Raw genomic sequence first — 22,765 nt, forward strand, 5'->3', positions numbered from 1 at the left:
GTGACCCTTGCAAAGCAGTGTCACAAGCACTTGCCATGTCGTATACTCCGAACGCGATGAACAAGAAGAGAACCAGGCCGGGGGCTGTGGAGACAACCGAGCCGATGGAGGCATCAGATCTGGACAATCCGCGCTGTGCTTGCTACGCTGCGCAGTTCGACACAAGTGCACCAAACGAGACCATCGACCCTGCAATCGTGGATGATCCTGGGTTCAGCGAGACGATCGCCCGCTTCCTGTCTGGCACCTCATTGTCTGCATTCAAGACGTCTTACACTTGCATCACCCAGGCTCGCGCTCAGCCGGACCAGCTCTTTCTGGGGTGGAATGGCAAGGTGACGCTCTGGCGTCCCCAGTCGACTATCAACTTCGCAGCCTACGCGGGCGGGTACCCAACCGCCGATCACGCGATCTTCGCAGGTATGCCTTGTGCCGCTGCTTAATAGCTTGCATTTGCTTGTTGGCTACGAAATGCATCTCGTTATCGGGACTCCCGGAGGGCCTGCTGAAACCCTTGTGCTACAATTTGGTCGGAGGTGAAAAGGGTCCAGAGTGAGCGCATTCCCCGAATACAATCAAGCAGCTGACATGGTTCTTGTGATGTGGCAGCTTATCACCTGAACGAAGCGGTGGGCTACTGGAACGCGACCAAGTTCGGTGTGACGTTTAAGTGGGTGAAGAAGCTGGCCGATGCCGAGTTCGTGCTGGCGTACGGCGGAGGTATGAAGTTCTTCTGCAGTGTCATCGACATCTGATTTGTCCCGTTGCCAAACAATTATTTGAGCAATGGAAGCGCTTTTGAGTTCAGGCACCTTCTGCTTTGTCAGCACAACGTTGCCCTTCCTCCTTTGCGCATCACACTTCGCGTCAGCACCTTACATGGTCGACATGCTTGGTCCATGTGCTGTCAGCTCCTGCAGTCTACTCTGACCTATTTCTACATGTGGTCTGAGCCATGCTTGAGAAAGAATTATTTAAGCTTTTAGCTTACCTGAATTCTCACTTCAGTTCAGCATTCCAGATCAACATCGAGACAGGCGTCAGTGTCCAGTGTGTTACTGTTGGCAGATGGTGGAGACACTTTGGCAAGGGCCTTCTTCCCCAACGCAGAGGACCTCAACACGGTGTTTGTCTACAAGCGCGCATTCGACCCTGACACGGTCAACTACCAGAGCAACATCTTCGCACACGAAGTTGGCCACATCATCGGCCTGCGCCACGAGTTTGCACCGCAGGCATGAGATTCTGTCTTGTTACCTGGCTCCCTGAAAACAAGTTTGGATCTAAACAAAGAAAGAAAAGGCAAATTTGAGGATTTTCAATTTCTGTCTGAGCAGTTAGAAACCACCAGATGGCTCATAAAGAAATAGTCTGCAGCCACAAGACGTCGAATCTCACCCTTTTAGAGTTCCCAAAACCCCATTTCTGCTGTATCTTCAGTATCAAATACCCCGTTTCTTGCTGAATTTGTGGCTTGCACCAGATCATCCAAGCACAAATCTCTCGAGCCGCAAAACCTCCCGAGCTGGACACCATGAAGTCATTTGGGTTTAGATTGAAATCCTGACAGATTATATTCTGGTTGCAGGAGGGCGGCGCGGTGCTCTTTGGCAAGACCAACCCCAACTCGGTTATGTCCTACAAGTTCCCGCCGGTCATCCAGAAAACCGACAAGGAGACCGTGCGCCGCCTGTACAAACTGCGCGAGGGTGACAAGATCGAAAACTTCCTGGTTGACAAGGTTGCACCCAACAATTGAAGGGGGGCAAGACAAGGGCCTTCATGTCAAATTGTATGCAGGCACTGGTGAAACCCAGTGACACATGATTTACATCGATGTAAAGGAGATGTGATCACAGCAGCGTCCACCAATGGAGGGCGGGGTTCTGACAATTCCCTGGGGGGTCCCCGGGGAAATGGCACAGCGAAGGGGCAAAAGAGGGTGTTGCATCTTGGGTCGGAAATTAAAGCATTCGACCTACAAGGAAGCCAGGGTGTGCACAGGCTTTCAAGCTGGATCCACTGTACCTTTTGGGCAGATGTGAAGAGTTGACAAAAATGGAAATGCGAATTCTTCCAGTGACACCTAAAATTTCGGGGCAAGGAAGAAGTCTTACATAAACTTTTTAAAACAGTCCTGGTCAAGGCAGACGAAGGTCAAGTAAAAGATTTGAAAAATAAAAGTCAGGCCCTAGGGTGCGCACAGACTTTTAATCTGGTTGCACCTTTTGGGCAGATATGACAAGTTGACCGCAGAGAAAAAACTGAGCACTGACAGGGGTGCCCTACAGCTGAAGGGGCAGGCAAGTAAATAGCTTCAAGTTTGAAGTGCAAGCTGCAAGTACATGATGTCAACATGCAACGGGAGCTCAATATGCAAGGAAGTCAGGGCGTGTTTGACTGCGGGTTTGATGAAGTGTACATTTGAGAGGATGTGATGAGCTTACTGCAAAGGAAATGTGACTCCTCACAATGGGCTTAACAAGTGAAGGGGCAAGGAAGGGGCCCTGCATCAAGTGTCAGGTGTTTTTCTATGGGACGTTCCAGGGAGTTCCAAGAAGGAAGCTCCCAACATGCAGCTGCAGCAATGCATGGCGTTACATAACTGTGAGATCAAGTGTGACAAGATGGGAGGACTGGACTGCAGAGGCTCTGAACAATTATACAAGACACAAAGATTGGGGAATGAATATCGACGCTAGCTCTGACTTATGTACATTGCTCACTGTTCAAGGGAACCTGCATGAGTTTTTCTGTTTGCTTATGACAGCTATAAGTATCAAGCAAATACAATCGTGCTCCAGCATCTGATGTTGCAGCAATCACATCATCTTGATGGTCATCAAGTGAAGCAAGACAAAGTCCTGCGGAAAAATATGATTGTATTTGCAATCAAGCCTAACGGAGCTTCCTGTAATAATGACATCCCCTAGGCGCCCTGGTTCTAAGCTTGCAATCTGCATGTGCTGCATATGATCAAGCATCTGCAGAGCTGGCCAGCAACAAAGGCATGGCAGCATGAAGACACTCATTTGAGCGTCTGAGAGATCTAAGAAAACGCGCCTCTTCTTTCGAAATGCAACAGGATCCTGCATTGCCCTATTCTATCATGGTGTACACCTGCAATCCTGATAGCGACTCTGACCCGTCTTGATCTGCACCTCGAGCTGTAGCTTCAAGCAGCTGCCTCTGGCGACTCCAAATGACGCTCAAGAAATGTGCAGTCCTCCTTGGTGCTGCTGTGTATATCAGGCTGAACGTGAGATAGCGTGCATCTTCATGCCTTTATCGCAGGACATGGTCACAGTCAGATGCTCCCCCGCTCTCACACCCTCCGGACCCCCCATCTGCACAGCAGCACAGCATTCCTTGTCAGAGATATTATGATGCAGATCCCTGATTGGCAGATGTGGCCGCCAATGTTCAGTGTCCCAGAACAAGATTCCACACTGGCAGCAAAACACACGTAATGCTTACGGCCATTTGAGGATGCGAGGTGCATGAGAGTTTTGAGATTTTCTCGGGCTCAAGATCTTTTACTGCTGAGGTCAGAGCTGTGATCCCAGGATACCAGTGCTGCGCCCCACACCCTTGGCAAAGTGCGTTACAGACAATCGCGATGGAAAGCTGCAGATCATTCTCCCTCCCAAAAAAGGAACGTCCTTGAGCAGTGCCTCTCAGCAAACGCGAAACAGCCGTGCCGGTCAGCACACACGGCGATTTCTCCTAAAAAATAAAAATAAAGGAAAGAAGAAGTCGCAACGCAAGAGTTGCACCGCGCACCTCGTCGGCAAGGCGGAATGAGAAGTGGCCGTACAGGAGCGCGAGCGTGGCAGTCAGGTTCATGTTGGCCAGCGCCAAGCCTGCGCAGCTGCGGGGACCCTCCATGAACGGCAGGAAGCGGCGCGCGCGGCCGTCGGTGCTCCCAGAACTGCACACAAAAATGCCATGTAACAATTTCTATGAATATACACTGACCTTTCGATGCCGCTCTCAGTAGACAGGAAGTCTCACAGGAACATGATTGCAACAAAAGGAATACAGCAGAGGCTGTCCTCAAAAAATTTCCCATCATCACAGACACCATGACAACATACACGGCACGAATTATGAATGTAGCGACAAGTGCTCACCTTGAATCATGCATTTTTCTGCCGCCCTCCACGTGCCCATTTGTGCAGGCAGCTTCGCCGCCCTGGCCTGCATCAAGCAAACACCCACTCATTCAGCCTCCAATCACTCGCTCACAGTGTGGCTGCATCTTCAGGATCCTCCTGGGACAACAGATGCTCTCAACCTCTTCCCATCCTGCAACGCCTGTCTCACACGCATGAAGGTGCATATGTCTTACAGACTCCATGAGACAGCAGTGTACACAAAAGTGGTATCCTGCCTGGAATACATGCAGCACGGATGGTTCCGCGGTGAAAATATTGTGCGCTGCCCAAGGGTGTGCAGACAAGGGTCTGTTGTGAAGGGTATGCTGTCAAGGGTACAAATAGGGTCAGGAATAAGAATAAGCCCTCACCAGAGGGAACGCCACCGGCAGCGCCCCTAGGCCGCGCGTATTCTGCCCCAGGCTCCAGCCAGCGCTCCGGCAGGAACTTGTCCGGCTCCTCATAGTTGGCCCGGCAGTTGTGGATGGCGTGCAGCTGCGCACAAGCACAACAGAAAATTCAGCTGAGAAGTCTCAGAATCCGCTTGTCATCCATCACATGCATATTATCAACAGACTTGCACACTACCACAGGGCATGCAGCAGCCAATGACGCTTTCCAAGCAGATACAAGCAACCTCGGGCACAATATCAAGCGGCTCTTGATGTAGCAACTTGAGATCAGAAGCAAAAGGACTGCCCCTTACTGGCAGGAAGACGGTGGTGCCCTTGGGGATGAGGTATTTGCCGCCGAGCAGCACATCCTTCTTGGGCATACGCACGGTCCCTCCGGCCACTGGATACATGCGCATGGCCTCCTACGCAGGAACGCCAGATCAAACAGACGTCAAAGGTGTGCGGCATGTGACATTCTGCCACAAATCTTCACAGGAACCATGAGATGCCGCCCACTTTAAACTTTCAAGTTAAAGTCCAAGATATTGAGCACCAACAACACATCCCAAAAATTCAGCTGCTGGGGTGGGTCTGCCAGGTCTCCAAGTACACACCTGTCTCCAAGGCTTGACCCACCCACCCAAACACGTTAAATTCCACCATGTGATGCAGGTATTGTTGTACAGATCCGGAAAAGCACCTTAGGAACTGACAGACTTCGGTGACTGTGCTTGTCTTCAGATCACACCTTAATGACGAGGTTGAGGTAGGTGAGCCTGCTGAGGTCCTCATACTGCAGAGGCCGCGGCTGCGGCGCATCTGCCGTGGCCAGAAGCCCCTGGTTTCCCAGCTCCTCCACTATCTTGGCCTCCACCTCCGGGTGCTGTGACACGCAGTACCTGCACACCAGCGCTGCTGTTGTCAGCGGACGAATATTCGGAAAGGACTTCTCTGACAGTGAACTTGTGTCTAACCGGCAGCGCAGGACACGAAGGACTGTCAAAGTGCGTGCTCAGAAGATTTTCCTTGGCCAGCCACTGTTCTGATCCATGGCGTAATGCTGAGGCCATGCCGAGAATTGATGCTAGAGCTGTGTGTAAAACGAATACACAACAGCCAAGAATAGTTGTAGAGCCTGAGAACCAGCAGTGTTGAGCAAGAAGAAAAGAAACAAGGTGTGGGATGCTCTGCGCCATATGATGCTCTTAAGGTCAGCGGTGGCGTTGCATACATATATATACACATGACTAGAGTAAAAGGAGATGAGGAATAAAGTGATCAAAGAAGTGCGCACAGGGTGAATGCGCCGGTGTGGCTGGTGGTGTCCTCCCCGGCGAAGAAGAAGGTTGCTATCTCTGGCAGCAGCAGCTCATCCGGTAGCTGCTTCCCCGTCTTGGGATCCCTGCCACAAGAGGCTCTTTTCTTAACAAGCAATAAAAATGATACGTGTCATCTGACATGAAAGCAGTTGCCAGTAAGCAGAAACGGTCCCCATATCATCTGTGATCATCTGGGTGCTCTGGCATGCAAAAAGGCAAATCTCAGGGTAATGATGCTGCTGTGCAAGTAAGAGAGTCAAGAAGGCAGCATACCGGAGGCGAAGCAGATGGCCCGCCACGGAGCTGTCAAGAAGCTCCCCGGCAGCTGCGCGCGCCTTCACGTCCGCCAGCAAGTTGCGCATGAGAGCGTGGTACTTCCCCTGGTTTGCCACTCCCTCCCTCACTCCCTGCACAACATCAAAGCAGGGCTGCATTAATCCGGATTATTTCTACTACGAACTTAATGTATTTGCATCTTCAAGAGGGCCCTAATTCAGAACGGCATGCCAGTTGCAGCAAGTGACAACTGTGGTTTTATGATCTGACATTACCCCACCGTATCACAATAACAGAAGCCCTTTGTGTTGATCTGTCCTTTGATCGCAGGTGACCAGGAGTTGTAAACATGGTGCTCAGAGATGTGTACTTCAGTGGCAGACACTGACTTTTAACAACATCGTCCATTAGAAATTACCACCTCCCACATCACATGACGTGCAGGATGTTCGTGCGATGTACGATGACGTGCAATGTACTGACGCTGAGCATTTGTGAATATTTCCAGGGATAAGATGGAGCCTGGTGCTCCCTTTCATTTTGTTGGGAGCAGTGGTGGGATTATTTGTGCCTTCGAGGCATGAAAGAGTACAGCTCACCTTGCTCCACCACTTGTACTGCCTGTAGGGCTCCGCCCAGCGCATCTCAACCTCCAGAGCGGCCGCGTCTGCAATTTCCAGCGCATGCTGCGCATTATCTCCCCCCTCCAACGCCTTTGTCGCCCCCATGTCATACCCAAAACCCACCCTTCCTGCAAACACACACCGCGGTTTTCATCATCTGTCCAAGTCCTGACACCTGCATCTGCTCACATTCAACTCACAGGCAAGCGTTGAACTGTCACTGGGAGCCAGATGAATCTGCTCCTCTCCCCGGGCTTTGATGTACCACGTGTACAGGGGGTTGACCCCAGTTGTAGACTTGGCCAGGCCAGTGTGGCCTCAAGAATGCAAGGAAGGACATGGTGTGTCAAGAGATATCTATGTAGACTCTTACCAATGACATCCAGAGCCTCTCTCTTGAGCAGGTTGTCCATGTCTACCACTTTCTCCTCGCCCCCGGCCTTCAGGATTCGCAGCAGCTGAGCCACCACATCTAGAACATGCTGGAACCCATGCCTGCACATGCCAGCTAGTTCTTGCCATGTGCATGCCAGCATCTGTCCTCATTCTTTCATTAGTGTTCCAAAGAACAGGTAAAGAGAGGCTAGCAGTCCCCCAGACCCTGGTCCAAGCCCTTATGAGAAAGTGTACTTTTCTACTCAGCTGTTGAGGGATCAAGAACAGGGCCTTGCCTGATGTTGTTCGGACTGAAGGCTGGCATGACACCTTTGCGCACTAGGCGCCAGCTGTGCGCACTGGTCTGAGCCGTCAGTATGCTTGGATGACCCTTGTCCCCAAACATCTGCGTGCAAGAAGCGAGTTTACTACCCAAGGTGTGCCGTCCCCTCTCTTTCATTCCCGCTCTGCTGGCAGCACTCAATATTGCACTGCCACTGTTAGAGAGCATGACTGCAATGCATATACTCTCACCGAATCCAGTTGTCGATAGGTGTAGGTTTCCTTGTCAAAACCTTTTGACTGGAGGATTTCTGCGATGAGAAAGGGATCTGTAATGGAGATGGCCTGCGGGTAACATGCCACATCAAAGTCTCGCCTTTAATGCCCCAGGATTCGGTCAATATTAAATTTGACTGGTTTCAGGCAGTCCAGTTAGAACTGATCGCATGCAAAAGGCAACGCGGTGTCCACTCCATCGTGTTGTACTAGGCAATGGGGACAAGGGGCCTTACATGGATCCAGAGTGCCCTGTAGGGTACGATGCCCCCATATGTATCTGCATAACGCTGATGAGCACGGTGGAAGTCCTTTGTGGTTGCTTCCAGCAAGTTTCCAAGGAAGATATTCTTCGAAGAAGGTCCTGCTGGGAGCTTTGTAGTGAGGATGTAATGCACACGGATCCACTGTGATATGCTTGAGATGACCTTATACAGCAAGTAGATGCCTACAAAGAACAGTACTTTCGCAAGCATTGGAAATAGAGCTGATGTGCGATACAAATGGTCACAGGAGATGGCTCAGAGAATCTCGCTTTTCTATCTCAATTCTGCTTCTTCACACGCATCCACAGTACTTGATACATTGATCACCATTTTGAAAGCAAATCTTGGCAATGTGTCTGCATGTCGTGGACTCCGAGGAGTTTACGGCATGAGAAGCGACCACCCAGCTGGATTCACCCGAGCTCGACCCCCACAACGTTCCATCACAGCACCAGCAACGAAGGCTTTCAGGTCGCAAATGCGGATGACTGATGCGCACATCTTTACGAATCGATTTGATGTAACGATGTACGAGGGCTCTGAGCAAGAAGTATCCCTTCAGCATCCAAGGTTTTCCACAAGAGGCCGTTCATCATGGGTTTCAGGACGCCAAATAACGCCCTGTCATTCATAGAATGGGTTCAGAGAGGTGACAATTCTATTGGGCCACTGTTTCATCCGTGATACTGGCCATTGATAAAAGAGGTTCACATCAACTTAGTACTAGTGTCACGGTGAGCAGGTCTACCTACAGATGGGACCCTTTCGAGAGTGCATCTCGCCAGCTGCTCAGGCGATGCCTGCGACAGGACTTTGCAGGCAGCCCAGGACTGCCCTGCAGGCTCAGTATTAGCGTCAGTGCCCTGGGCCCTCGCCCTCTCCACAGAAAGCGCCCTCGAGCGGCTGCGAGGCCTTGAGAAGGTTGGGGCAGGTATTGACTACACCCACTTATACCGCCGATACTTAGTGTTGAAGTTCTTGAGTGTGCTCAGCAAGTGTCAATATGCTTGCATGCATGCGATGCAGGACTGTTGCCACAGGGGATAAGCAGCCTCACAGCGCTGCTGTCCGAGACTGCTGACAAGGAGCTGCTGCCTCCAGCATGCGCTTGGGTGCTACTGCTAGCCCTGCACCTGCTGTGCGAGCTCCGAGACCCTCGCTCCAGGCATGTCTCCTCACAATCACAGGCACATGCACACATGCTTTCCACTCCAGTTTCTCGCCCAACGCCATGTTTTCTGCTCTGAGTTACAGGATAGTATGCGCTCTCTGGTATCTCTGCCTGCAGCAAAATAATGCTTTCCACTCCAATTTCTCGCCCAACGCCATGTTTTCTGCTCTGAGTTACAGGATAGTATGCGCTCTCTGGTATCTCTGCCTGCAGCAAAATAATAATTACCGGAATCTCTTGCATACAGAAACTTCCGTGACATTGTATTTCGACTTGTTGCATGCAGGTGGGCGAGGTATGTGGGGCTGTTGCCGACGCCACCAGGAAGCAGAGTGGCAGCTGTTTGCTCGGAGGGGCCTCCTGCCTCGGATCTGCTCCTCTTCAGGCAGGTCACCCAGGATCACACCTTCCCACCTTCCACTATCTCGACCAAGTCCTGCACAGATTTTACCCATGTGCATGGGATGTATATTGCCTGATTACTGTACTAAGCGGCCAGCACAGCTCCACAAGCCTGTGATCACACCCTGTGGACGAGTCTGTCCTTTCGGACGTGTTATCCATTGCATGACCTGCACTTCAGCCATACTTTAAAAGATAATAGGCATGCAAGCAGAGGGCGCATGTGCCTCCGCATGCATGCGCGTCCTGATTAGGCGGTTGTTGTGTGCAGTGCAGAGGAGCTGGGGCAGCTGCAGAACACTGAGCTGGCGGCATCGGTAGAAAAGGAACGCCTGCGGCTGGCGCGGCTGCACAGTCGCCACTTTCGGCAGCCGGGGCCGGGCAGCTCGGGCAGAGAGCCCGTCGTTAGCCTGGAGGCATTTGTGTGGGCGCACTGCCTCGTGCGCAGCCGAGCACTTGACCTCACAGCGGATCAGGTACGCAGAGGCGTTTCAGAAATGCCCACTCGTTTGCATTAAAGAAGCTGCTGTCATGGGAATTGATTTACCTGTACAGAGGTTGGGATCAGATGCCCCAATTCTCATGGATTTGGGATTTGGAAGGAAGCTCACAAGGAGTGGCGAAAAATTAAGCTCAATGGTGGCATTGGGAATGGATCAGATCTAATGGCGCATTGCAGGGGGTCTTTCATGAGCGGTGCATGCTGCCGCTGATCGACATGTGCAACCACGACAGCAATGACACCACGTGCAGCCTCCGTGTGCGCCTGTCGCCCTCTGGAGAGCCCAGGTGCCACACGTTGCACCCACACTTCAGCTTTCACTGTGCCTGCTTTCAGACCTCCTTTGCTCATTTGCTGGGCTTGATGGCTCTTCTTTGGCCAAGGAGGAGCCATTCTTCTACAGCAACACCTATCAGTGCAATTCTCCCCAACCTTGCCCTCTCCCCAATCTTTGCCATCATCAGGCCCCTGGAGCCCATTGGGCTGCATGAAACTCTCCACTAAAAGGGTCACCTGGCAGTTGATAGCTGCTGTAAAGAGACCGGGGAATTTATCGTGGTGAGGGTCTATGTGTCGCTTTGGCAGATCAGTGGATCTTGTGGCGGCAAGGGACGTAATCGTGGGTGAGAACCTGACACTCAACTACGGGGGGCGCCCCATGCGGGATCTGCTACGGGGCTACGGGTTCACACCCGCATGCGCCGCCATGACGGACCCCTCAGAAGTGTATGAGAACCTGGGAGACGGCTGCCAGGCGCTCATCGTGCAGGGCTCCGGGAAGGTGCATGAAGCTTCCTTCTCCCTGCCCTTTGTCCTTCCTGCCCTGGCGACGTGTCTTCATTGCTCCACATGCCTGCACTGCACTTCACGCCAAGCTGACTCTATTGGAAGTCTTGTGTGGAGAGCACCCTTTTGGTGATGCATGCACTTGCTGCCTGTATTCTGAAACCCACGTCTGTTTTCAATGGCGTAGCTGTGTTGGGATTATCACCTTTCCTAGAAAAGAGAAAAAGTCTGAAAGGTGGCTGGTGTGGCATGCAGGGGCGCATGTTCAGGTTGGCAGAGGTTCGCATCCTGCCAGAGAGGGGTGCATATCCCCTCTTGGAGCTCACAAACGCGGCCACGCTGTGCTATGAGGTCCGCGATGACGTCTCTTGCCTGCCTGATCAGGCGCGGGGCCCTGTCTGCGTCGCGTTCCCTGCTCATGCAGCTCCTGGCATCCTGAATAGGCAGCAACAAGCAGCTGATCAGGGCTCCCGAGCAGCCGCAGCCCCACAGGACAGTAGAATACAAGAAAATGGGGGTTCAGCTGAGCCCAAGAGCCCTGCTGGCAGTACAGCCCAGGGCACACACGCCGTGTGCAAACGCATAACCACAGGCAAAGACAGCCGCATTGGTGATGATCCCGGCAGACACGGAGATGCGAGTGGGGTTGATTCCTGCGCCAGGAGTGAAAATCGTGGAGATTCAGCAGAGCAGGAGCCTGGTCAGGCAGCAGGAGCAGCAGATGTGAGCTACAGGGAAGGGGAAGACAGCTCAGCGCTTGATGAGTGCACAACAGACACACCCAACAGGCAGGGGATGCAGCCGGAGACAGAGCGAGCCACGTTACAATATCTAGCCGCTGAGTGCCGAGCGCTGCTGGACCGCATGCCAACTGATGCGGACCAGGATGAGGCTCTGCTCCAAAGCATGCACAGCGCTGCGCCCTTCTCAGCAGGCAGGCAGGAGGATCCCAGCAGACCAGATGAGACACCCGGTGCAGGGAATGGTGAGTTGCATGGCAGAGGTTGCAGCGATGGCGGAAGGGTGGGTGGGTCTGGGGTGGATTGCGGGGGTGGGCAGGGGTGGAGGCAACGCCGCCATACAGAGATGGCACTGCAGTACCGGCTGCAGAGGAAGCTGCTGCTCGCACGCGTGGCGGATGACCTGGCGGCGCAGGCTGCCCTGCTGGGATAGTCATGAAGCTGGCAAGCACTGTGTTTCCTGAAGGCCTTTGAGAGGACATGCCCAATACATTATCATAAATGTATTGGGAAATGATTTTATGGAAGATGTCAGCTTAGTGTATTGCTGTTTCATGGCAGAACACTCTGAGCTGGAAAGGGCACAGTGATTTGTGTTTGTGAAACTCAGCTGGAGAGGGCAGATAATTTGTAATATCATGTCACCGATGAGGAGGTTGGTGACGCCGTCTTTGCATGACGGGTGATTTAGTGACCGGCAGTAACTGTGCAATGCTTTTCTATTATTGAGAGAAAGAGGATTCAAACATCAAAGCATAGTGAGCGCCAAAAGTATGGAGAAGTGACTGTGTTGCCATTTGAATGCGAATTCTTTGTAATCTGTGCCTGGCATTTCAGGCTAGCTTGATGAGTTGTATCATAATGTTACAGGGAAACCTTATTGGACTCAATTGGCATTTGCTGTTAACATGATCAAACCAACCTCAGGGAGACCTGCAGCACCGCTGTAACAGAACAGACACATGGCCATCCCTGACACCAGTCTTATCTTTCTACAAGGCGCTATCCTGACAGCCTGGCAGCAGCCAGCTACATTACAAATCAAGCTTGACACTACCCTGATGCATGGGTCTTTGTTTGACAACTCGATGACTGCAGCATGTTTGCGATTGTCAGCAGGACAATTGAATTTACCGGCCCCTTGAAAGCACTGCAAAACCAAGGACCCGCAGGTGTCTTTCAAATCATTTGGCCAGATCTCCAGCACCACAACAGCGAAACAAAAGAACCTGATAAAAGAATGTAGAAAATGGACCCCATTGCCCTTGTCTTTGTATACATAGAGTCGCAAAATCATTAGCTAATCATTTCAGCTTTTTCTGTGAGCTCTGGTGTGAACCGTGAGACTTTATTTTTCCTCATGCATGGCCAAATCTGCATGCACTCATGAGACTTACTGTGCCGAATCTCAAGCCATCTGTCGCCATTTTACTCGGTGTCAGAATAATATCAGGCTGCACGAGCTTGCTTGTATCGGTACTAATACTGCAACTGCAGCGCTGCTGTGTCATGTTTGTTTTCGTGCTCTACCAGACCTTGTTCCAGATACCTGCAGACAGCAACACAACGCCATTCAGTAAAGCTGCTCCAAAGCTTCATTTCTCAATCATTGAGCTTTCAATTTAGTTCCCAGCAAGGATTCTGTAAGAAACATGCACCTCTGACAAGCCCAGAAGGAGAGTGCAGCAAGGCTCACAGACAGGATGAATAGACAGGATGCATCTCCAAAACTTCAATTTCAAGGGTGGTCAAGGAAGGAGCAGAGGCAGGATGGGCACCTTTGTTGAAGGATCTGGAGCTCTCGAATGAGGTGGCGCGGGCGGAGAGGCTGGCCACGCTGGTGAGGTGGTTCTTGGCAGCCATGACCTGGTCAGCAGCCATGATCTCCGCCAGGCTGTCACGGGGCATGATGTTCACATCCTCCTGCAAACAACAACGCAAATATACTGTCAGATCTTGTCTTTCAACCCTCAAAACAGAGCCGTGCGTAGACAAGGACCAAGCACTGTTGCTGTGGGTGATTTGAAGCTGCAGATATCAAGGTAAGTAGGACTTGGCTGAGCTGCAACAATAGCAGAGAAAGGCATGGAATAGGTGTGGGGTGATGTGGTGCACACCTTGGGGCTGCTGCTCCAGCTGCGGGGCAGAGGGGAGCGGGGGCTGCCGAAGCGCGCGAGGCAAGTCTGCAGGTTGTCGGCCAGGCTGCTGGCGGCCGCCTCCAGCGCCGCGACCGCTGGCGAAGCCGGCAGCTGCGCGGCGGCTGCCGCCGCCGCACGCGCGCGCGCCGCCGCGATGTGCGAGATCGCAGACGCCGCCGAGGAACTGCTGTTGAAGTCCTCCAGCCGCACGCTGCTCACCGCCTCGTCACCAAGGCAGAAGGCGGCCGGCAGCGAGCTTGCGGCCGTCGCCATCGGGCTGCCGATGGATTCGGCAGTGCGCTGCGGCTGCGTCGCGGCGGCGGCGGCAGCCAGGGCCTCGAGGTCGGGCAGCGCGCAGCTGCCGCTGCTGGCAAAGCCGGAGAAGCTGCGCTGCTGCTGCGATAGCTCCAGCGCGTCCTCGAAGGGGCTGCGCGGCGTGTCCGGCATGCGGTAGGACGCCGCGGCGATGACGGCCGCCGCCGCGCGGCCGTCACCGCGACCGGCGCTGAAGCATGGCAGCTCCAGCGGCTGCTGCGCCGCGGGGTGCGCCGGGATCGGCCCGATGTCGCTCATGAGGTCATCGTCGGACAGATCAAACAGGAAGTCCGCGTCCGCGAGCACCTCCTCGGAAACGCTGTCGAGCGAGAGGACGTCAATGTCCTCCCGGAAGCTCTTGAAGGCTTCCAGCACGCTGATGGGACTGCCCAGGGGGTCCAAGAACGCCTCATCCACTGCGTGCTTGTGAGTCACTGGGGACCCGTTGGATCCGCTGCTCATGCTGCAGGAGGGACTGTCGAGGCTGCTGCCGCGTGCGAAGTGCTGCGCTGCCAGGAAGGGGTTGCTGTCGATGTCTGCAAGCGGCTGGGCCATGAAGGCGGGTGCACTCGCGCGAGAGGGGCTGCTCTTGGCAGAGTTGGTGCCCTGCAGCCAGGCACAGGACAATGTCAGGACGGCTGTTCCCTTTGTGTGCGCAGGTAACAATTGGAATGGCCAGCACCCACTGCGCAGTGACAAGTCAAGGAAGCTGCTGGTGCGCACACGGACCAGCAAGATGTGATCAGGGCACTGGCGCTGTGCAGCTGCGGTGGTCTACAGCAACCCATGCGGTGAGGAGCAGGCAAGGGCAAAGGCGAGACAGGTATTTAAATTAAGGGGAAGGTGTTTAGTTGAAGGGAAAGCGCACCGAGCGGCCGCGCTTGGGAGAGCCGGAGCCGGGGGCGCTGCGGGCTCTTTTGGGGGAGGGGCCGTCGCTGTCAGAGTCGCTGCTGCGCAGCTGCTTCTTGCCGGTGGGACCAGAGATTTCTCCGAGCGCCAGCTTCCGCTTCAGAGTGGAGTTCCAGCGATTCTTGATGGCATTGTCAGTCCTGCGCAGGGCAACCGCAAGGCAATGATCAGCGCTTCAGCTCTGTCAGACCCTGCTGGCAATGTCTTGGGAGGAAAGGTGCAGATGCTATCCAGTGCCTGGGCCTGCCAATTTGTGGTGACAAGCTACCCAAATATGAACAAAGGAACGGAGACTGTAGGCTCCGGGGAGTAGTATCTGCTTTGCATCAAGAGGAGCTTGGAAAAGTGCTCATTTTCAATGCCAATGCAGGCAAGGGAACACATTAGGTCAGAGTCTGCACAAGATGGACCCCATCTTGCAAACCCTGCTCCAGCAATTTGCGGTAGGCAGCGTGCATACGATGGAAGGATCTCTCACCTTCCTTCCAGACCATCCAGCTTTGCGATGAGTGCCCACTGGTTGCCATACTTAGCGTGTGCCTGTACGCATGGGCGATCTAGCCGTTAGCACATGAAGTTCCAACAAGGGTGCAGATTGACGCTGCTCAAGCAAACCCCTCATCCAACAAACCACACCAGACGTATTCTTGGGGATGGAAGCCGTGGGTTTATGGGTTCCGCTGTTTTTGCAGTCAACACCGGCACGGGCATGCAGTCAACATCGGTACGGGCACCCACCTGAATGACAATCTGGTCCTCCTGAGAGCTGAAAGGCTCCCTTTTCAGGGTGGGGCAGAGCTGATTGAACCACCTGCGAATCAATATCAAGTCTTCAACCTCAAGACGCGCCTTATTGTTGGGTTCCCTGGGTTACGCACCATGTATGACCGCAAGATGGGGCGGTACGCAAGATCCAGTGAGGCAATTAGCAATCCTTTATGCTTTGAAAAGCAATGCCTAGGTGCTTACCTGAGTCTGCAGCTCTTGCCTGTGCGTCCACCACCCAATCGCTTTGCCACGGCACTCCATGAAAAGCCAGTGCCGCTGGTCCCACCCAGCTCGCTCATGACCTTCTGCAAGCGCCGGTCTTCCTGCAACACAATCGAATCCCATCGGTTAGTACAAATCAGATTTATTGTGGGCTCAATCGTCTGCCCTGGCAGTATCCCAGCGCCTGCACATGCTCTTAGCGCGTCAAGAGGTCCCGGAGATCAATTGACCACGACTGCGGCGGCCAAGACCGCAGCTCGACTAGTCAAGCTGACATTGACGGCAATATGCATCGATGCACCCAGACTGACCTCGGGTTTCCATGTCGTGCCCTTGCACTCTGCCGTTTCCTCGAACATCTTTGTTTGGCTGTGCTTGGGCGCCAGATCGCTTCCGTTCCGATAGCTATACTCGCCGGTAGTCCCACAAACAAATAAATGCAGGGATGCAGCTGTGACAAGGCTAGCTTAAGTCTTTTGATTGCTGCCGCCTAGATCGATCAAGCTGATGTATCAGTTTGCCTCTTGCGGATGTCGCTCAGAAATTTGCGTCACGAACTTCTGTAATTTCAAGATCCGGGTTCAGGGTTTGGGTTATCACTCACCCCCGCCAGTACTTAAGGCCACCCAAACGCCCTAAGAATGATCAATCACTTACGAACCGGGTTTGTCCTCCGACTTCATCAGTAGTTCGCCTTTTCGTGATGCGCACGAGCCAGTACTTTGCGGCCGACCCTACTTTCGTCGACGTCACACAATCAGTCGCGACGTGGGAATCAATGGGAATCACAGATGGAATCAATGTTTTTCCGGGTTTCATCAGTTAGATTGGGATGATATCAGAGAACACGGTCGATCTCCGTGTCTGTGACACCGGACCCGTGCCGCCTGAAAGGGGCCAGTTTGAAGGGTGGAAGAAAGCACTGATGCTGCAGCTCGACCATGGAGGTACCTGCTATATAGCTAGTGCAAGGCAGTAACTGCACGGTGCGCGCGGTGTTTGCATGGCTGCTATGGCCTAAGTGTGTTTGCAGGCTGTCTCAGGATGACCAACCTGGCCAGGAAATTAGAACTGCAGGCTATTACTGTGCATGGGATGCCATTATGGTGGCGCTTCAGACTAAATCCAAGTCTGCCAGTAAATAATAGGACAGTCGCGGCTGCAGCAAGATCAGCCTGCGCTAGTGCCCTTCATTGAGAGCCTCATGCATGCGCATGCAGTAATGTGACATGTATATGCCTAAAGTAGCAGTGAATGTCACGTCGTTGCACGGTTGTTGCACTTCAAAGCAATACCATTTACGCTTGGGTCAAGCATCTTGATGCTGGGCAGCTGGTAATGATGATGACGACAGTCTTACAAAGTACAGTTCAACGTGATTTGGCACACTAGTTGAAAAGCATCTCCCTCACTACGCAGTAAAGCGCCTCGTGCACAGGTACATAGACATGCAAGAACTGAAGTCTGCAAAGAAGTCTGCAAAGAGCACAATGCGCCTTACAGCCTTTAAAGGATCCGCAATGACATACATGGCAATCGAATCTTCACAATGCTCGGAGCCAAAAAATCACAGCTTGCATAGATGCACAAGCTATCCTGGGCCTATATCTCAACCTGGCAAGTTGCTCATCAGCATGACCTGACATCCATACTTCAACATAATCGCCTCCTCAGTAAACAGTTCATTTGCAGCAAGCAAGGATCATTTCCAGACTGCATTCAAGTGCAGGTCTGAACCATTTTACAACCCACTTCATGCCAACGTTGGATTACTCCCACCAGCAGCTGTCGCAAGCTAGTTCCCACCCGAGCATACGCTATATATTCCCTGCAGCCTCATTCTAGCCCTTCACATGCACTCGTCGTCATTGTTGAGGGCTGCCAACTGTGCATGGATGGCCTTTTCTCGCGCTGCCAAGTCCTTCAGCTGTAGCTGCAACTGGTGCGCCGGATCTGCACATGCACACAGCTGTCAGCCTAATATCCAAACAAGGCGCGATTCAATTTCCCTGGCCAGAACCTAAGCAAACCCCCCTGCATGGACTTGCGAGGAGGCCCCCGCCACTTTGCTTCAGGCAGCATGCGAGGAATGGAGAGACAGCTCGGCTATTTGGCTGTCACCAGACGTGCTCTGTCATTGGGACAGATCACTGCTTGATGGCGAGTCCTCAAGTCTTTAACTCATCTACACAAAAGTTGCTCCATATCGGAGAAAAAATAAAACCAAGACTCCAGCTTCCCGGCAGCTGCCAGCATGCATGCATGCAATATGGGGTGAGTCAGCACGCACCAAGCCCACCCCTCTCCAGCTCCTCCAGTGTCTGCATCTCCATTCCGATCTCTGCCGCGCGCAAATTTAGTGCGTCGATCATCGCCTGCACAGCACAAAAAGGCGCATATCATGATATATCCCTCATTTTGATGCTTTTGATGCAGCCCAAGAATCATCTTTTGCATGGATGAATAGGCAGGTCCAGCGTCTGGGAAGTGGTAGTGTTGACTAGCGTGCTCCAAGGTGCGGGCACGCTTCAGCAAAGGAAGCCAAGGCTATTGAGGTGCAAGAACATATGCGACGTCGCTGCCGACAGTGGATTGTATGTCACCTGTCTGACAGCTTTTGAGTGGAAGCCTCCAATCACTCAAGCAAGTCTCGAAAAGCGCCATCAGCCATACAACAGCAGCGACGACGTCACACATGTTGGGGCCTATCACAGTCTGTCTCTGCAGACATGCGGCGGGGCGCAAATTTTCATGCAGTCCACCAAGGACTGAGTAAGGAGAGGTGATGACGAACCTGCAGCTCGCCGGCGCCGCTGCTGCGCAGCTTCTCGGCGAGGTAGCGCCGACCATAGGGGGCCCCCAGCGTCGGCTGCGCCAGTGGCTCCTCTGGCACGGCTGCCACCAGCGGCTGAGTCTTCACCAGCGCCGACGTGGGGCGTCCCCTCCCGCCGCTCTGCACAGCCAAAAAGCATTTAATGAAGATTGAGATTCCGACGGTTTGAGGATGGCCTCTAGTGTCATAATTTTTCTTGATCTGCTGATCCCAGCTCTGCTTAGCATCCTTATGCACTGAAGCGCCTGAGCATTATCACTCATGCATGCGTGTGACAGGGCGTACAGCTGTACTGAGACTGCGATCAATTTGATGGTGAGCAAATGGAAAATGTTTGCCCATCTCATCTATTCGCACAGATAGATCCCAGCATCTTAGACCCAAGGGTCTGAGCGGAAAGCAAGTAGGAAACGTGCAAAGATCCAAGGGTCTGACTTGATATCATTGCAAAGACTCCAGTCCAATCCAGTCTGAAAGCCTCTCTTCAACGAATCACCATGTCCGCGGGAAGCACAGCCGTAAGAGCACATACGGTAACGACCCTGCATCTGCGCTATCAGACTTGATGTGACTTCAAATAAAAAATACACTTTTCGCACCTTGGGTCCCCGCTTGCCGCTGCGGCCGCCGTGGCGCTGCCGGGCCGCGCCCTGGTTGGCCACCTTGGCCTGGTAACCGCTGACTAACTCGCGCATGTCCTCAGCATACCCGTCCACCAACTTGTACTCCTCCGGCGTCTTTGCATCCCTGGCCATTCGAATTTGCATTTCATTTTTGAATTTTGAAGCAAGCAGACCCTTCAGATCAACACGCAGGCAGGAAAGTGCCACGTTAGTCTTTGAGATGTTGCCATTTTTACGCCCAATGTCCTTTTCTGCAAGCTCCTTTGCTCCAGTTGCTTCGACCAGCCTCTCCTCAGATCCTCTAAAGACGTCCGCCAGACTGTGCAAATATTGCCTAGTGCCGGACCAACAGTGTCAGAACCACGATGGCACAAGGCTTGTAATTTGTGCCTGGCAGTGAGTAGCCTTTTGGCTGCCAGGACAACGGCTCACCTCAGGCGGAACCACTCATAGGACTCCTCAGGGGTGTTGATTTTGTAGACGATGCAGTGCTCATCCGAGTGCTCCTTGTAGTCTGTGATGATGCCCTCCGACCAGGGGTTGGCCTCCTCCGGCCAAGACCGCCTGCACGCCCATCACAGCACACGTAAAAATTAAGCACATGATTGACTGTGCAAGTTTGGACATTGCCTTTGAATCTCTTTGCCACTCAGGCACACATACATGTGAGGTTCATGCAGATGCAGGCCTGCATGGCACCCACGAAAATGCGCGCCTGAGTGGCAAGCAGACTTCAAGGACAATGTCCATATTTCCAATTGTTTTACAGTATACAGTAATTCAGCATCCTGTCAGGCTCAAAGCTCTTTCTAACGCCCATCTGCTGCCTGAAACAGGTATTTGCTCTGTCATCAAGGATCTAAAGGGAGAATGCAAGTGCGCACCAGATCTTGCGGCCCACGAGCTCGTTGGTGCCGTAGGGGGTGGTCCCGGTGCCCACCGCCGCGCCCCCCAGTCCTCCCTTCCGCTTGGAGGTCCGCCCGCCCAGCGACGGCTGCGTACTCAGCCGCACCGGTGGTCGACCCGGGCCCCTCTTGGGCTCCGCTGAACCAGGTCCACTGCAGTGCGCAAAATACAGCCACTCCTCAGCCAGCAGCTTTTTGAGGACAAGATAAACATGATGCTCTGCACTGTTGAAATGAAAGAAGTACAAAGGAGAAAGGGTGCACTTTGCTCTAGGCACCGTCATTGACCGCCACATCAGCGAGTGACAGAACTGGAGCCCAGAGGACAGAAAGCACAAGGACGACGCCACAGAGTTCGTGATGCTGCCCACTGTCTCACTGAGAGGTGTTGCCACAAAGACTCGGCGGACACGGGTTGGTCATCACGTGATCATGTGCTCTTGACATGTGCTACTCTGCAGAATGTGCTCAAAACGCATTGCTATAAGAGCTGGGTGGGAGGCAGCACCTGCCGGGGGGTCGGCCAGGCGGCCGCTTGGCTTCATAGCCGCCGGATCCGGGGGCGGCTGCCGCGACAGCTTCGCCATAGCCGCCGCCCTGGCGCATTGACGGCCGGCCGGGGCCGCGGTGCTGATGTGGGGGGTCCAGGGGGGTGTACACTGGCAGGGGGGTCCCCGTGGGCGTGTCCAGGGGTGAATCCGTGAGCTCCAGGTGCCGCGGCTTCTTCGACAGCTTCTTGTTGTAGTCCGCTCTGCAGCATGCAAACAAGCCTGAACCACCTTCTTGAGGACATTTACGCCTGAGATTCTTCCCATCTTCTCCAAAAAACAGATTAATTCAGTGCTATGAGATGTCAGGAGGACACTCTTCCTCTGTCCTCTGTTTGTGCACTGAACTCTGTGCCTGTGCATTTCTGCCTCTTTCCTAGCACGAGCTGTGCTTGGCCATCATGGCACAACAGAAATGGCACAGATAAGTCCAAAAGGCACACCTGCCGGTTATCGTATCCTTTTTCCTCTTGAGCCCGGCGTCCACATTGGCTGCTTGGGGCTCAAGCACTTTGTTCTCTCTCAGCGCCTCGATCTCTTTGTCTTGCATGACGGCTGTCAGCACCTCGAAATGCTCCTGCGTGGTGATCTGCAGCTCCTTGCGCAGGTCTGTCAGGAGCTTCTCCTTGCTCTGCAAAACATCCCAAGCAGCCTTTCAGTCTTGCAGGGTGCTGGACGACAGTCCTCACTATTGTCTGCCAGATGTTCTAGAATAAATCTTAGAACTCCCTCAATGTAAGTACCTTCGAACAAGTACCAACAATGGAGTGGGCTGTTCAAACATCTTGCTCAGTGCAAACGTATTCTAAAAGCTTGCAATGTACACCGTCACGACGTTGCAGTCATGAGGAAGGCCGCGACCAAAATGTATTACATCACACAACTTTCATCAAGGAATATTCAATTTAAAGCAATAAGCGTACACGACGGCCAACGCCACCCAAAATCCCTTCTCAAAAGTACAGTTTGGGTACTTGACTCCCCATCTTGTGACCGACTCCGCACTCAGTTTCGAAGCGTTTTAAGTACATATTTGCATCCATATTGCGAGGTATCACACAGCAATCAACAGTGGATTAGCCCCCAGAAGCAAAAACTCACCCAGTCCATTTGTGTTGTTGCCACCGCACGCAACACCGCCCTGTAGGCATCGGACTGTAGCTGAGACAGCGCCATGCTGCCTCCGATCAGCCCTAAGGGCAAGCTCCGTGCCCAACTGAATCGCTACTAAATGTTTCCTCTACAACACTACTGGCTCCAAATGCAACTCCAGCTCACTGCGGAACAGTCTTGAGCCTGAGGCTCTGCTGATTGACTTTAATTCTCTTTAAATCATGAACATTTGACAAATGCACTTCTTTTCGAGTCTGAGCAGAACGTTTTGAGGAATGCATGGGCCTGCGACACCAGATGGCCGCTGATTGGCTGATTGGTTAGTTGAGGTAATGACGTTCTACACACCCAAAAATAAATCGACAGTCTGGGACGTGGGAGCTGTCGCGTCCTTTTCCCGCCGCGATCTGATGTTCACTTACACGGGTTTTTTCAAAGCTGCACAAATCAACGAACCTCCAGCTCGGTTCAGGACTCGTGCCCCAACCGTGATCGGCCATCGGAGATTACTAAAGTATTACTTAGTAAGTGTCCAGTAAATTTTGCGATCTATTCTTGCCGAGCACGATCAGAAGAATACGACAATCAAAAAATCGTTTCTCTTATGGCCTCTGTCAATTATGGCCTTCAGTTCTTTTGAGGAGTCTTGCACCATGAGCCATGCATGAGCGATGACTCAGCGCCTTGTCAGCGAAGCACGCACCGCATGATTGGCATTCTGTGCAAGGAAGTCAAGTTGATTGATCAGAATATGTGAAATTTCCACAAAATTCATACTTCATAATTGAATTCCCCTAGCGCAACACTGAACGGCATCGTGT

General features: G+C 52.9%; 5 protein-coding genes across 5 annotated transcripts; 2 read left to right on the plus strand and 3 right to left on the minus strand.

The window, feature by feature from the left end:
- Positions 1 to 56: 56 nt before the first annotated feature.
- Positions 57 to 1,759, plus strand: COCSUDRAFT_58606 (hypothetical protein; the record flags this gene model as incomplete). Its single annotated transcript, XM_005643800.1, has 4 exons — positions 57 to 420; positions 610 to 720; positions 1,069 to 1,193; positions 1,589 to 1,759. The coding sequence occupies 4 exons, from the start codon at positions 57 to 59 to the stop codon at positions 1,757 to 1,759; spliced, it is 771 nt and encodes a 256-aa protein (XP_005643857.1).
- Positions 1,760 to 2,581: 822 nt separating this feature from the next.
- Positions 2,582 to 7,273, minus strand: COCSUDRAFT_67847 (cytochrome P450; the record flags this gene model as incomplete). Its single annotated transcript, XM_005643801.1, has 10 exons — positions 2,582 to 3,347; positions 3,784 to 3,931; positions 4,134 to 4,200; positions 4,529 to 4,652; positions 4,864 to 4,974; positions 5,301 to 5,451; positions 5,847 to 5,954; positions 6,145 to 6,278; positions 6,747 to 6,898; positions 7,144 to 7,273. 10 exons carry the CDS (start codon positions 7,271 to 7,273, stop codon positions 3,249 to 3,251), a joined length of 1,224 nt encoding a protein of 407 aa, XP_005643858.1. The 3' UTR covers positions 2,582 to 3,248.
- A 2,147-nt stretch (positions 7,274 to 9,420) lies between these two features.
- COCSUDRAFT_44670 (hypothetical protein) lies at positions 9,421 to 12,003 on the plus strand (the record flags this gene model as incomplete). Its single annotated transcript, XM_005643802.1, has 6 exons — positions 9,421 to 9,529; positions 9,819 to 10,018; positions 10,222 to 10,331; positions 10,630 to 10,825; positions 11,086 to 11,181; positions 11,890 to 12,003. The coding sequence occupies 6 exons, from the start codon at positions 9,421 to 9,423 to the stop codon at positions 12,001 to 12,003; spliced, it is 825 nt and encodes a 274-aa protein (XP_005643859.1).
- A 1,093-nt stretch (positions 12,004 to 13,096) lies between these two features.
- On the minus strand, positions 13,097 to 16,281 carry COCSUDRAFT_44671 (hypothetical protein; the record flags this gene model as incomplete). Its single annotated transcript, XM_005643803.1, has 8 exons — positions 13,097 to 13,119; positions 13,349 to 13,493; positions 13,688 to 14,629; positions 14,892 to 15,072; positions 15,411 to 15,472; positions 15,671 to 15,743; positions 15,902 to 16,023; positions 16,234 to 16,281. The coding sequence occupies 8 exons, from the start codon at positions 16,279 to 16,281 to the stop codon at positions 13,097 to 13,099; spliced, it is 1,596 nt and encodes a 531-aa protein (XP_005643860.1).
- A 983-nt stretch (positions 16,282 to 17,264) lies between these two features.
- On the minus strand, positions 17,265 to 22,195 carry COCSUDRAFT_48907 (hypothetical protein). The gene is made up of 9 exons (XM_005643804.1): positions 21,933 to 22,195; positions 21,275 to 21,462; positions 20,792 to 21,034; positions 20,263 to 20,436; positions 19,811 to 19,942; positions 19,355 to 19,502; positions 18,717 to 18,875; positions 18,213 to 18,297; positions 17,265 to 17,875 (listed from the first exon to the last, which is right to left on the minus strand). Exons 1-9 carry the CDS (start codon positions 22,005 to 22,007, stop codon positions 17,772 to 17,774), a joined length of 1,308 nt encoding a protein of 435 aa, XP_005643861.1. The 5' UTR covers positions 22,008 to 22,195; the 3' UTR covers positions 17,265 to 17,771.
- Between the last annotated feature and the right edge of the window lie 570 nt (positions 22,196 to 22,765).

Source organism: Coccomyxa subellipsoidea (assembly GCF_000258705.1).
Source record: "Coccomyxa subellipsoidea C-169, whole genome shotgun sequence".
NCBI lineage: Eukaryota > Viridiplantae > Chlorophyta > Trebouxiophyceae > Coccomyxaceae > Coccomyxa > Coccomyxa subellipsoidea.